Below are 15,085 nucleotides of genomic sequence, written 5' to 3'. Positions count from 1 at the left end.
CGACTCGGGGAGGGGAACCGAAAAATTTAAGGCACTCTCAGACTGAACGCCAGACCTGTCAGTTGTACGTTTCTCGCGCTCCGCGAACACTACATGGTGGCAGCGTACGTTCGAACCTACTACGAAGGCACCGATGGAGGGGTCGCTAACCGAGGAAGGAAAAATGGCCATGTCCAGTTTTCAATGCAAGCCTCCGGAGAAATTTACTTTCGCAAGCCCAAGTGAGTGGCCGCAATGGAAGCGGCGTGTTGAACGTTTTCGCATCGTGAGTGGCCTCGCCTCGAAATGCGCGGTGAAACAAGTCTACGCATTGGTCTACTTTATGGGCGACAAGGCAGAAGACATCCTTGTCTCATTCAGGTTGACAGAAGAACAGAAGAACAGCTACAACGATGTTTTGCAGGCGTTCGAGAACCACTTCGTAGTTCAAAGAAATGTCGTGTACGAAAGAGCGACATTCTTCAGAAGAGACCAGCGGCAAGGAGAAGGTGTCGAAGAGTTCGTCACTGAGCTACACCGACTGGCCAAGTTGTGCAGTTTCGGAGAACTGCATGACGAGATGATCCGGGACCGGATAGTAGTGGGCATCAGGGACCGCAAGCTATCTGAACGAATGCAGCTGGATGCGGAGCTGACCCTCGAAAAGGCCACCAACATGGCGCGACAGTCTGAAGTCGTAAAAGAACAAGCTGCTAAGCTCCACGGAGACAAGAAGAAAACGTGGACAGAGTCGGCCAGACTCGTAAAATGACTGTACCTCCAAGAAATCGCAAGGGGTCTGCAACACGAGACAAGAAGCCGCCTGAACCCGAAGCAAAACAGTGTATGTTCTGTGGCTGCTCGCAGCACACTACAGGGAAGTGCCCTGCACAAACCGCGACGTGCAACAAGTGCCGCAAAAAGGGACATTTTGCCCGTGTCTGCAAAGGAGGAGCATCAGTCCGCGAGATCGTCGGTAGCAACGATGAATTTCTCGGAGCCGTCTCATCCAGCTGTGACGACAAGTGGATGGCTACTGTGAACATCAATGGGTCGCCCGTCACCTTCAAAGTGGACAATGGAGCTGATGTGACTGTGATTCCTGTGAAAACGTACCGCAGATATTTCAGGGATCTTCATCTCCAGAAGCCAGACAAGGTTTTGAAGGGACCCAATGAGCGACAGCTTCCTGTTTCCGGCATGATAACGGCAGACATGTCATACCGCGACACGTCGATGAAAGGAAGCATCTGCGTTGTGAATGGTCTTCAGATGCCTCTCCTGTCAAGGAAAGCTAGCGAAGAACTAGGCATTGTAAAACGTCTTCATCAAGTCATCATTCAGAAAAGCGAAGCTGTCAACCCACAGGGTGAGTTTCCCAAGCTGTTCTCCGGTCTTGGTAAAATTAAGCTCGCATACAAGATCAAGCTTAAAGAAGATGCTGTACCGTTAGCGTTGACCACTCCTCGAAAAGTTGCCATACCATTAACGTCGAAGGCCAAAGCGAAACTTCAAGAGATGGTTCAGCTTGATGTTATCGAGCCAGTTGAGGAGCCAACAGAATGGTGTTCTGGAATGGTCATTGTTCAGAAACCTGACGGAGATGTACGCATATGCGTAGACCTGACTGAGCTAAACAAGTTTGTAGAGCGAGAAGTTCACACTCTGCCTGTCCTTGCGCAACTTGCCGGAGTCCAGTACTTCTCCAAAGTCGACGCCAATTCAGGATTTTGGCAGTTTGAGCTTGCGGAATAGTCTCGAAGCATGACCACGTTCATAACGCCATTTGGCAGGTACTGGTTCAAGAGACTACCGTTCGGAATCAGTTCAGCGCCTGAATTCTTCCAAAGGAAGATGTCACAGTTTTTGGATAACCTGGAAGGCGTCGTGTGTACCATGGATGAGATCCTGATCTACGGCAGGACACAAGCAGAGCATAACGCCCGTCTCAGAGAGGTTCTGGAAGGATTACAGAAACATGGCGTCACGTTGAACCGCGAAAAGTGCGAGTTCAATGTTCAAAGGGTAAAGTTCTTGGGACACATCGTTGATAACCAAGGAATTCATGCCGACCCATCAAAAGTGCAGGCTATCATTGACATGAGACCACCATCAAACACTCAGGAGCTGAGAAGGTTTCTCGGAATGGCAAACTACCTGATGAAGTCTGTCCCGAACATGTCAGAAATAGCTCACCCCATGAACGCTCTTCTAAACGCGAAAAGCGAGTGGGTATGGACCTCAGCCCAACAGAAAAGCTTCGAACTGCTGAAGAAAAAGCTGTCTGAAAGTCCAGCTCTATCAGTATTCGACCCAGAGAACATGACTGTAGTTTCAGCAGATGCCTCATCGTTCGGGTTAGGTGCAGTTCTGCGACAGAAGCAGAAAGATGGAGTCTATCGACCTGTAGCGTACGCATCCCGTAGCCTGTCAGAGACAGAAAGGAGGTACGCTCAGATTGAGAAAGAAGGCCTTGCTGTGACCTGGGCATGTGAGAAGTTTCAAGAGTATGTCACTGGCTTACAGTTTACCATTGAAACTGACCATAAGCCGTTAGTTCCGATTTTCATATCGAAACATTTGTCGGATATCACTCCCAGGCTACAAAGGCTAAAAATGCGCATGATGCGTTTTTCCTATAAAATTACACATGTGCCGGGTAAGGACCTTGTTGCTGCTGACGCTCTGTCTCGACAGCCGCTGCTTCACCGAGATAGCACTGAGCTTGAAGAAGAAGTTTCATGCTACGTAAGAAGCGTAATTGCCAATCTTCCGTCAACTGACAAGAGACTTGCGGAAATTCGACGAGAGCAAGCGGCAGATCCAATTTGCAGCAAGTTGAGCAGCTACTGCAATGATGGATGGCCAGACCGCAAAGAGCTCCCTTTCGAATGTAAAGATTATTGGCAGCACAGGTCAGACATAGCTGTTCAAGATGGCCTTCTCATGAAAGGATCAAGGATTATAATTCCTGGGCCCATGCGCAAAGAAATACTCGCGAAGATACACCAGGGACATCAAGGAATTGTTAAGTGTCGAGCAAGAGCCCGAGAGTCGGTATGGTGGCAGGGTGTATCGACAGAAATCGAAGAGCTTGTTCGCCGATGTACACAGTGCGTTAAAGAACAGGGATACAGACATGGGCCGTTGATGCCATCTGATTTCCCCGATCGACCATGGCAGAAAGTTGCCATGGACATGTTTCACTGTGGAGGGAACAGGGAAGAACTACTTGCTTGTGACCGATTATTATTCAAGGTATCCCGAGATCGCCCTGCTTCCGAGTATGACAGCGCAAGAAGTCATCAAGCACGTGAAGTCTATTTTCGCAAGGCATGGCACGCCTGAGACAGTTTTCAGCGACAATGGACCTCAGTTCAAAAAACTTGATGGCTCTGCTTTCCGCCAGTTCGCGGAAGAATGGGGCTTCGAACACGTAACATCAAGCCCCAGGTTTCCGCAAAGCAATGGCTTCGTTGAGGCAGCCGTGCGGATCATAAAGAAGAGCCTACAGAAAACGGGGGACAGTTATATTTCTCTTCAGGCGTACAGAGCCACGCCACTTGCAAATGGCTTTAGCCCTGCCGAGTTGTTAATGGGACGGCGTCTGAGAACGTCTGTTCCGGCAGTGTCTAGTTAGCTAGAACCCGCTGTTGTCGACAATACAGCGCTCCAGGCGTGGGAACTGCGCCGAGCAGCCCAGCAGAAGAGAAACCACGACAGAAGGCATGGGGCTCGGATCCTACGCGTGATTTAGAGCCGGGAGAAACGGTGTGGATAAAGAACCAGAACAAGACTGGAACGGTGCTTTCATCGGCGGGGTCTCCGAGGTCTTACATTGTGGAGACAGAAACAGACAAACTGAGAAGAAACCGAATCCACTTAGCCCCAGTCCCTGAAGTTGAGGTTCCACACTCGTCTAATATGAATCAACGCCTGGGAGAAATCCGCCAGCTTCGCAAGATGCGAGGAGACGTGAGGTGGGAGAAGCGCCGGTTTACGACGACCAAAAGCCGCCAGAAACAAATGAACCGAAGAGAGCTCATGCGCCCCACAAGGCTACAAGACACGGAGTGGACGCACAGTCAAGCCTGTCCAACGCTTGTAAAAGGGAAGGCTGAGAGGGGAAGATGTGCTGTGTGTGTGTTTATGCCGAGACGCAATGGAAACCCGAGCCGACGGCGCGCAGCCGGCGGCTCGGCCCGACGAAGGAATTGCGAGGGCGCGACCCGGGGAGGGGAGCCGAAAAATAAAGGCACTCTCAGACTGAACGCCAGACGTGTCGGTTGTACGTTTCTCGCGCTCCGCGAACACTACAATAGATTCATAGCATTCACAGCGCTTTGCTCAGCGGGTTCAGGCTCAACTACATCAGAAGTCAGCGGCGTAAGGTCATCATCATTACACAACGCGTGGCAGTGGCCAGCACGCAGAGACGAGACTTGTAGGTGACCTCTCGACAACTGTACTTATACTTACAAGGAGAAAAAAAAACAACAAAAAAAAAGAACTACGCAATTAGTGTTCTCCTGATTTGATGGTAGCAAGACAGACACTCGCGAAATTTCTCTGTAGTGCACTCGCCACGGGTAAGGTGGCTACCTTACCACGGGCAAAGTCCGTTGAAGCATAGAGTTTAGTATGAAACTCTATGCGTTGAAGGACTCTGCCATGGCTTAGACGACTCACTCCAGTGCCTTATGTGTGGAATCATTTTTGCTTCCTCTTTCTAAATGTTTCTGGCTACAATTCTTGCTAACAAACACTATTTCCGTTGTGGAAAAAGAAAACCCCGGAAAAGAAAACCGAAACTGCAAAAACAATTATTTAGCCACCTTATCCAATCTAATCCACTCCAATCTAAAACCAGCCAGCCTATCGCAATCCAGAGCCAAATCCGAAAGGTCGCGTTTCAGCCGAAAATGGCAGCTGACAGTGCGACTTTTTACGAGTTGCGGTTGGTGTCCGTAGAGTAGTGCCGGTAAACTGAAATCGCTATGGCTGAAGACAGCGGTTGCACGATGCTTCCTACGCGCTGCTGCAGTCCTTCGATAGATGCTCAGCGGTACAACGACGACGGCTACCCGACGGCGTCGTCCGAAGAGCAGGTATTGTTATCCGAGACGCTGGCTGCTATTCGAACCGGCGTAAATGTCATTTGCGACTTCGTTCCATAGTTGTCCGTCGCACACTGCTGTTATCCTTCAAGAATCGTTGGCGTACCACTTGTTCATAACTACAACTATTAAGAACGTGACGTGTCGGACAATACTTGCGATGTCTGAGTTCACGAGACGCGAATCTGTGAAAGCGCCTCAGCCCTCCCTTCGTGTCTCGCTTCCAGAAAAACGTTGAGAATTCCGTGGACTGCTTCTTCAAGAACACCAGGTCCCTGGTCAATATTGGAGAAGGGTAAGACAAATATTTTCGTTTCGCGCACTTCGGTGAACCTAACTTTTAGCATCGAACCGGCTAATAAAACGTCTCAAGCCGGCATGCTTGAAATGCGTATTATTTTCCAAATACAAATGCAGTTTTGATTTGTGGATAACAGCGCCAAACAGGAAAAAGGCTTCGTTCTCAAAAAACAAACAAAAAATAAAATCGTCGGGGTCCTTCTGGCACCGTTTTTAAGTTTCAAAAATGTCCCTGTGAACGCATCTGAGAAGGTACCGCTTGTGTGAGCCTCATTCAAATTTAAAGCAGACTTCATCTGTGTCCCCACAAACGTGTTTTTACTTACTTTCTGGTTAGCCTGCTCCTCTAAACTTGTCCAAGCAATCATGCTCTTTACAGACTTGTGATGTTATTGTTTGTTTCAGGTGCCCTACCCTCCAGAGAGAACGCCACATCGCCTTCTGTATGAAAGGCCTGAGTCATTTGTCTCAAGGTTACCAGGTATCGCAAGTCATTCACTTTTTATGATTCTTAAAGGAGCACTGACACGAAATTTCAAAGCTGAGATAACTATGTAAATAGCTTCTTCTTTTTGTGGAGATACCTTTCAGTAAGCTTCAATCCTAACCGTTTAGTATGACATGTTTTAAATCAGTCTTAATCTTTGCACAGGTGAGAAAGCTCAGAACAGCTACACTTTCAACATTGGCATCAGCATCACACCACGTGCGCCTGGCCCCAAATTGCTGGTGTCAGGGCTCACTTGATATAGCCGAAGTGCTGTTGGCTGTTGGCGCTTGCTGTTTCGCCTTGGGCATCACATTGTAGTTTTGGAACTGATGTCATGCTGCTCGGGTGGGTAGAACCACGACCGGTCTCGCGTGCGCCCAGACTGGTTGTGGTGCGACGAGAACAGTGACGTGAAGTGCGCCCTCCTGTAACAGTGGCTGCCTCAGTGTTTGTTTCACCGAAACCGAAGCTGACATGAATAAACAAGGCTGTAAACAGTTATTTATGCTGCAGTCGACCTTCTAATGTGCCAATCTATGATTAGTGGGCTGGTTGGCACCCATAGCAAAGGAAAAAACAAAGCACGAAAGTTTTGTGTCAGTACTTCTTTAATGCAAGCGACTTTCGATAACAGGTTCGTAGTAGCTGCCTGCAACAAGACGCATCCCATACAGAAAGTGTGCATTCAGCAGCACAGGACTTGTGCTATTGATTGTGGTGTGAGCAATAGGCGCCAACTACAGGAGGCTCGAGCCTCCTCCCGTGCTTCCCGGGGGCGGGCAGACCCCCCGCCTCATTTGATTGATTGTGGGGTTTAACACGCCGACGCAACGCAAGCGATGAGGCGCGCCATAGTGGAGGGCTCCGGATTAATTTTGACCACCTGGGGATCTTTATCGTGCGCCGAAATCTCGTACACACGGGCGTTTTTGCTTTTCGCCTCCATCAGAAAAGCAGCCGCCGCGGCCGGGAATCGAACCCGCGACCTCGTGCTCAGCAGTGCAACGCCTTAGCCACTGAGCCACCGCGGCGGGTCCCCCGCCTCATTTACTCTCCAAAGTGCCATTATCAGTTGAGATTTCTTTTGAGTTGTCTCCACCCTTTCACTTAAAATTTTATTTAGGCTAAAAGCTTACTGCATCGTTGTTGGTGCAGACGTGCGTAGCTTAATTTCATACTTCCAATTTATTCCATCAAATTCTTACCATAGAAGGACAAGCACACAGAAGCGCCAGCAGCGATTGCGTAATCCATAGTTTTTTTTTTTTTTTTTACTTTTGACTGAGAATGCCATGTACACGCTAAATACCTTTAAATATACGCACAGAGATCGAGGAGAAGCTGGTAGCCCAAGGGGGGTTAGTGATTACAGGAAGGGGATAGCTGGGTGGCACGCCTTTGCGCCCTCAGTCAATGGATGCCATCTTGAAGGGTTTGTCAGGCTTGCCCGAGACTGATCTAAAGACTGCTTTTCAGCACGTAGCGGCCAATATCACCGGAAATGTGGAGCAACAATAAATTATATTTTTTAAGGAGAAGGACGTAGCCTACTAACCACCATATTGTAATGGTTGTGATGTATATATATATATATAACACGTACATACATACGTACACAAACGAAGAAAGGGGGCCAGCCCCCCTACCTGGCAAAATGTAAACTTTTCACCTATGGTGTAAGCGCTCGCACGCGTCTCTGTTTCACCGTGGCACTACATGCACTGCAGTTGTGTATAATTACAAAATCTGAAACAAATGTTGCCTTTTTCTTTTCTTTTTTTGTTTTTTGAAATGCAGTGTCGGGTGTGCCATGCGTCAGCGCTCCTGCTCAATGGTGAAGTGCGGTGCGAGCATGTGTTTAACCACAGCATGGTAAATGTTAGATAAGGATTAATTGTGATAGGTTAGCACGAAGCGACCTTACAGGCAACATGCAACCCTGCTTCCTTTGAAAGGTAGCGTTATTGGTACAACACTCGAGCCAATTTTAATACAGGCTGCAATAGAGCAAGCTGCACAGAAAATTTAAAAAAATGTACCCATGCATTCCATACAGATAGCTGTACCGTGGGGCCAGTGTGTTGCATGTTACGTATCACGTGCGGCCTACCCATTTTGAAGTAATGTGTGGCCAGTGTTTTGCCGTGTTGGGGCTGCTCCACCTGCTGCTGTCACCTGAGCTGCGTTGCATGCAGTGGCTTCCTGCTGAGAGAGGGACCATTTTCCACTCTCCCATACTGGTAGAGCTATATGTGAGAGGGTAGCCACGTCATCCTTAAACCCAGCCAATCTCTCTCTCCCCCCCTTACTTCTAACTCCTCTTCAACTCAGTTTTTTCAGTCATGGAGTTGCGCTGTAGGAGTGTTCTGTGCACACGAGACCGCGGGATTTTCCTTTCGCCAAGCCATGTAAAGTTTCGCTTTAAAAACATAGCTGGAGGTGGAAATTCGCTCATGGTGACACCGTAAGAATAACTTGCCCATTGGGCTGATGCCAATGAAGGCACTGCAAATGGAAATAGTTTTGTGGGCTTGCAGTTTAAACTCATTGTAGTCAAAATCCAAAGTACTGCTATTTTACGGCAATATGGCGCGAGGCGAATTGCTACAAATGTGAAAAGGTGTGGGTAATCGACTTGAGTTGGAGGCAGACAGAACGAGTGTGGAGGATGCTGATGCCCCATCTCTGGGGAGATCTTGTAGCGATATCACATCATTCAAAAGCAGGACAATCCCAAAAATTTTTTTTTAGAGGATCACTGAGGCTTCGGCTGATCTCAAGTTATCTAGTTGAAATAAGTTTCATTGCCAGAAGCTGAAGAACTCGCACAGCATAGTGAAGCACTGAAAAGCTCTGATAACTGGCTACCAACTTCTAGTTGTTGCGCGACAGTGTCGTCGGGTTGTACGTACTGTCCTGTTTTTTTCTTCTCACTGAAATACATTGCAAAGCCCGTGGAACAAAATATTAGCACATTAGTTTAAAGTTGAGGATTTAAAATCCTCAACTTTAGGCATTACGTTCTCAGTGAAGGTGGCAGCAACATTTCGCGTGGAACAAAATTGTGGTGAGATGGGAGCGGGCCCAGTCTTCCGAATAAAGTGTATGTTGCCTTCGAGGTACCTTGAAGTCTGTTTTGCTAGGTTGTTATACACATATAAACATATAAACACTGAGCAAACTGTCGCCATGCCTGTCGGTGCAGTAGTGTAGGGGTAACATTACTCACACAAACTGAATGCTCCGATTTCTTAAAAACTTTCTTTCTTTCTTTTTCTCTGTTATGTATCGAGCCTTTTGTTTCCTCCCTTCCCTCGCCTAGTAGCGTGTTGGTGTCGAAATTCTGGCAAATATTTCAGCTTTCTTTTCTAATAAAGAGCTCTCTCTCTCTCTCTCTCTCTCTCTCTCTCTCTCTCTCTCTCTCTCTCTCTCTCTCTCTCTCTCTCTCTCTCTCTCTCTCTCCCCATTTTGTTGTGCAGGGAGAGAAACTTTTGATGTGGCTGCTTCATGTTTTTGTTTTTAGATGTTTGTGTGTTTAAATTGTACTTTTTATTTGTTGCGCTTCAGTTGCCTCATTTGTAGTTCATTCTACTACTGCGCGGAACAATGAAAACTACAAAAAGGCACATACAGAACTGCGTGCTTTGTCGTGTGTCACATGTGCCTCTCCTTTAGTCCTCATGGTTCCGTGCAGTAGTACAATGAACCTGTTTCAACTTGTCCAGTGCACAGTTACTCCTGTCTTTAGTCCTTCATCTCACTCGCGTCCAAAAACCGGATAACATGGGCCACCCCATGTTGCCGACATTAAATGACTTCGACTGTGCAGCTGTGAACTGCAGTTTGAACACTTGAGTGAGCGCAGGTGTCCAATTTGCTCGAAAGGCCGGCATCATGTTACAGAAAGCAAAGTGCTCTCAAGTGTGAAGTATGACTGGCAGTGGAAAACAATGCCATATGTAATAATACGGATAGGCGGGCTAGTTGGTGTGACATCTTGACGGTAACTTTTGCGCACTCGATACGCACTCGATAGGGACCGGGCGGCCGTTGTATGGCACCACCGTCGTTTCAGCGAACAGCGCCGCCCGTGGCGAACTGCTCGTCAGTGGAATGCCGGTGGCGGTCAGCGCAGCGTAGTTGTGCATGGTTTTCTGTCGTTTTTCTGCGGTGCGGCTTGCAAAGCGTGCGCAACCCCACGTGCATTTTTCAGATCGGTAAATCTGGAGCGTAGATGTGACGTTTACGAGGCATGCCATGTGTGTTATTTACGCCCATACTCAGTATTTACAAATAACAGACGACGCTCAATGCGCCAAGCTGGAAGTGAAAGTTCGTTGCTTCATGCAATCTTTTCATGCCTGCATGCAGTTTCGCGAATCGAGGAGTATATTGCCGCTAAATGCTCCCACAAAGCCGGTGTGTGCAACCGATCTATGAATGCTGCGGTGCTGGCCTTTGGCAGTTGATGACGAAACGGCATCGACGTCGTGCACAAGCGAAAGACAAAGTTGGGGGGTGTCTTCCAAGATTTACCTCAAAACAGAAATTGTGACGTAATATTTTGTGACGTAATAATTTGTGTAATTTTGAACTTCCATGCCCCCTCTCCAAATCTAAACTTTTTCTAGCGTGTCGGAAATGTGTCTGTGGTGGAGGACTCGGGCTCATGTACCCATATTTGAGGCAACTATCGCGCGTTTTTGGTGTCTTCACCAGGCATTACACGATTTTTTAGGTAATCTGTAGAGACTACTTAAGCATTAAAAAACACCGGCTGACGTTAACACTGCGACATTTTTTAACTATCGGTGACAGCCTTTATTCTACGCAGGTGGTAAAACGGGATGGGGAGGAGGGATGGTTTTATAGCTTGGGCTGTTGAGTTGGTGAATAACTTTGGCTCTTGATAAAATGACCACCAGAAACGTGGGATTTCCACTTCGGCTATCAGGCTCCCATACTGTCACAGTGTCGCTCACCAAAACCGAAGGTACAAAGCTCACGGTTACAGAAAGTGTAAACTACTGCAACATTTCTACTACACGGTAATCCATCTCGTATGCATGCAGGTGCCTTGCTATTTAAAGCACACGTATCGAGGTATCCCAGCGCTAAGGCTGGCGTGGAAACCATAGTCATTGAAACCAGTGAAGATAAGTTAAAGTGGTAGAAATGAATTGTAATATTGCTAATAGTTTTATTCCTACTCAGATCACGCGGAGCCAGGTGCAGAGCGCTGCAAAAAGCGCTCGGGTCAAAGTAGCCCTTCCCCAACCTTACAAGCATCCAATAAGTTTGCGTAGCTGTTTGTGCATTTAAGAAGGAAATAATACTACTAATAGTAGTTTTATTCGTACTCAGAACGGGTGTAGCCAAGCGCAGGTTGCTGTAAAAAGCGCTCATGTCATTGCAGCCGATACCCAACTTTAGACGCGTCCTACAAGTTTACGTAGTCATTACTGCATCTAAGAACCCAACACATCTGTCTAGACTTCGTTTCATCTCACATGTCTGCTCACAACGCCACCAAAACATACAAAGCACCGAAGCAAACACGACAAGAACAACGGGAGGCTGTGTAGTCCAATGCACCGGCTCATTCCACTGACGAGGGGAGCGCCGAGTGGTGGCGCCACCCGTCCAGCTGCCCGGTCCCTATACTCGATACTGCGCTTGTCTTCGTGTCACCTTTTTCTGTGTCCCCGTATCGAGTGCGCAAAAGTTACCGCCAGAACGCCCAACGACGCCTTGCACACTGAGTTTTTAAATACGCAGCTGCGTTTCAGGTGCACCGACGACTTTTCCTTCCATTCAACTCTGGTTGCGGTTCCATTTATCCGTAAGGTAATAGAAAGTAAGGACAAGAGAGGGGGTGGGGAGGCAGGAAAAAAAGAAACAGACGCTGGTATTCCGACTTCCTACGTCACTCAGGCCTACAGTCGAGGAGATTCTTGAGAGCTACTCTTGCATGTAAAAGCATTGCGGGATCCTCCACCCTTGAAAAAACACACAGAGTAGAGGACAGGCTCGGGATACATCCAAGAGCGTGATTCTCCAGCTCTCCACCTCCATTATTTGCAATCCCTTTCCAGACTTTCAAGCCAACAGGGATCCCCCTTTATTGCCTCTAAGGAGTGCTTCATGGAAGCTTGCTGATGCAACAGTGTTCCCAGAAAAAATACCTGTATAGTTGGCTGTGTTCGAAGAGCTCAGTGCTGCTAAAAAGAGACAGACGAAAAAAGTTAGAATAAAAAAATTGGCAGGTATTCGCAGCCCTTCTGGCAATATGGATTTGCAATGCCAGAAGCGTTTAACAGGATTTCAGGAGGCGGGGGATGGTGTATGTTGCGGTAAGGGACAACATTGGCATCTCATCCCTCTCCGCAATGCTGTTAAGAGGGGAGACTACCGCTGTTATCACATTTTCACATATCGCACTACGAGAACGACGAAATTTCATCCCTTTGTCACTAGTACTACGAAGAAGCCAGCAACGAGGGGAATCTTTATTTCGCCGCATATTCAGAGACGGAGGCACACCTACCTTTCTTTGACAGGTACCCCGGTAACCTGCCTGCATTTTACTAGCGAAATTTTTTTTGCTAGTAAAATGCAGTCAGATAACCAACTAGCCCAACTTTATGCCTTAACTGTGACACTTTCTAATTGTATGGGCCCTGTCCTTCCTTCTTCCTTGTGTGTCAACCCGTCTGCAACCTACGTCAACCTGGTCACCATCGCCAGCTGTCAGTCGCTACCTACGAGGGCGCATGTTTGACACATAGGCTGGCGTGTGTGGGGATGTGTAGGGGTAGGTTGTGGTGATATGTTATCTTTCTTTATTTCTCAGACGCTAGGTAAAATTTCAGTTGTAGTCTAGCAAGTGTCCTGTGTACCTCTTCTTCGTCCGTGTCTATTTTTCGCTAGTAAAATGCAGTCAGATAACCAACTAGCCCAACTTTATAAAAGCCTTAAAGGGGCCCTAAATAGGCTTCCGAATGTCGCCATTTCAATCGCGCAATCGCTAGAGTACCCCTTCACGACAACGTGTACCAAATATTACACCTCTGCGTAAAGCAGTGGCCGCACAAAGACGAAAAAAAGATTTCACTTCCTCCCCTGGCTCACCAACCATACCTTGCCGCCACACTTGTGCGCTCTGACGCAGTTCTTTCCGGCTCTGACGCGCCTCTATGACGCACGAGACACTGCCCAGTGCGGCGCCGCGAACGCGAACCACAGCGACAGCGCCCACCGTGCAACCGGAATCTGGTGGGCGGAGCATGCGCGTCGAGTGCTAAAAAAAAAAAAAGCGCGCGCAGGGCTTGGCGCAGCCAATGACTGCACGTACATCAAGGAGGGTGATGGATTGCCCTGTTTCTCTGGGTGGTCTTGCGCCGGGTCGATGACGTCGCGGCTTCCACAGTGCTTCGGAGGAGCTACTAGAGGAGGAGAGCCCCAGGCCTTATGGGTGGCCCCTTTTAATGAGCGATAACTCGGCTAATACTTAACGCATTTAAACAATTTTTGCGGGATGACGTTCCTTGGATAGTACTCCAGTGACTGCGCACGCAAAATCGTAACATTTGGCAGCCTATTTAGGGCCCCTTTAATGGTAACCTGCCCTGTATTGAGAAACTATAGAATGGGTGTACAATAACCTTTATAGTTTTCTAAAGCAGATGGTGGAACGGTTTTTCCATATCTTGATCATGTGTGCCAAGCTAAATTTAAAATGAACCGTGTTTCTTGCAACTATTCATGAGGAACATGGAGTAAAAAGAAAAGAGACATAAATAGAGAATAGTATAGCTTATATTCTGGCTTGCAGTATTTATTTTTTATTTTCCTTTGGAAGAAGCATCTGTTTACGAGGATGAGACAGAACTTCACACATGCATTTCAGAAATGCTTAATGCAGTTGGAGGAGGGGAAAGAGGGGGAGGGCAAGAAAAGCTGCAAAATAATAAAGATAAAAACGGGGAAAAAATGTTTAGTCAGCACTTTGTGTCCAGGTTTGTGCCTTCTCCTTCATCTGCATTTGTTTGTGCTGTGAACACCATGATCAAGTAGCCGCCTACTCTTAATGGTATTCTTGCCCTGAAAGCTGCGCATCATAGGGACCTCCCAAGCTGAAAAAGAAACTGTTTTTATCTAGCTTCGGTTCTTTTTTTCCCCTCTTTTGCACGTATATGAAGATTCACGGAAAGTTTACAATTTCTAGGACCTTGATGCCAGCCGCCCATGGTTATGCTACTGGATCCTCCACAGCCTAGAGCTCCTGGATGTTCCAATCTACGCAGAAATGAAGTCAAGGTAAGTACAACACTGCTATTGTTTGCCCTAGCTTCCCAGCCTTTGCATGCTGAAGTAACAAAAACAAGAGGCAGTAGGCATGTGCAAAGATCCGAAATTTTATATATAAATTTAATAGCTCTGAGTATGCGATTACAGAGATTTCATACCTTCAGGTGTTGGGCTTGAAGAATTCAAATACCGTAATTACCCGATTCTAACGCGCCCCCGATTCTAATGCGCACCCGATTTTCCAGGCTAAAAACCGAAAAAACTTGCACCTCCGATTGCAACGCGCAAGGAACATTGTGAGCAAGAAAAACGAATACGAGAGAAACGGGCGATTTATTTCCCAAAGTAATCTCACTCATCTCATTCCTCATCGCTCTCAGAGAGCTCCTTGTCGCCTTCCGCTGACCGCAACATCTCGTCATCGGTGCCGTCAAGCGCGTTCGCGATGCCACACTTCTGAACGAACGTTCAACCATGTTCGATGGGATCGTGGCCCACGCCTCGCATGCCCATCCCGCGAGCTTCTCTAGAGGCGTACGCTTCAGCCAACCGCTCGTTGTGAACGCATGGGAGCCGCTTGTAAGCCGCAGAAGCGGCGCACCTTCATTGCCGCTGCTGCCATTGCTGTTACCAAGCGCGCAACTGGAATAATTTGACGATTTGTGTGAACGCCGATAGAAAAGCCGAGGTGTCTAGATCCGAAAAATTGTTGCTAAAAGCTTTGGCGCCATCTTGAGATGGTGATGGCGATGGGTGGAACGAAATTTCAGCTGTTTCGGCAGTTTCGGTTTCGTATCCGATTCTAACGCGCACGCGATTTTTCGGTCTACTTTTGCGGAAAAAAGGTGCGTGTTAGAATCGGGTAAGTATGGTATTCAAGCATAGTGCA

General features: G+C 47.7%; 1 protein-coding gene across 2 annotated transcripts in view; it reads left to right on the top strand.

Annotated features, from left to right (window-relative positions):
• The first annotated feature begins 4,866 nt into the window (after positions 1-4,866).
• Positions 4,867-15,085, top strand: part of Fntb (Farnesyl transferase beta subunit) — a 45,201-nt gene continuing 34,982 nt past the window's right edge. Inside the window, exons 1-5 of one of the 2 annotated variants that reach the window (XM_077681704.1) lie at positions 4,867-5,087; positions 5,324-5,391; positions 5,802-5,877; positions 7,684-7,758; positions 14,114-14,205. In XM_077681704.1, the coding sequence (XP_077537830.1) occupies positions 4,977-5,087; positions 5,324-5,391; positions 5,802-5,877; positions 7,684-7,758; positions 14,114-14,205 (422 nt within the window). In that variant the 5' untranslated portion in view covers positions 4,867-4,976. The remainder of the gene's footprint in view (positions 5,088-5,323; positions 5,392-5,801; positions 5,878-7,683; positions 7,759-14,113; positions 14,206-15,085) is intronic. The other variant, XM_077681705.1, reaches the window with a different exon arrangement.

Source organism: Haemaphysalis longicornis, unplaced genomic scaffold (assembly GCF_048455015.1).
Source record: "Haemaphysalis longicornis isolate Haplotype H1 unplaced genomic scaffold, Haemaphysalis longicornis Haplotype H1 scaffold_8, whole genome shotgun sequence".
NCBI lineage: Eukaryota > Metazoa > Arthropoda > Arachnida > Ixodida > Ixodidae > Haemaphysalis > Haemaphysalis longicornis.
Note: the sequence above shows the minus strand (reverse complement) of the source record. Positions and strands in the feature narration are given on the sequence as shown.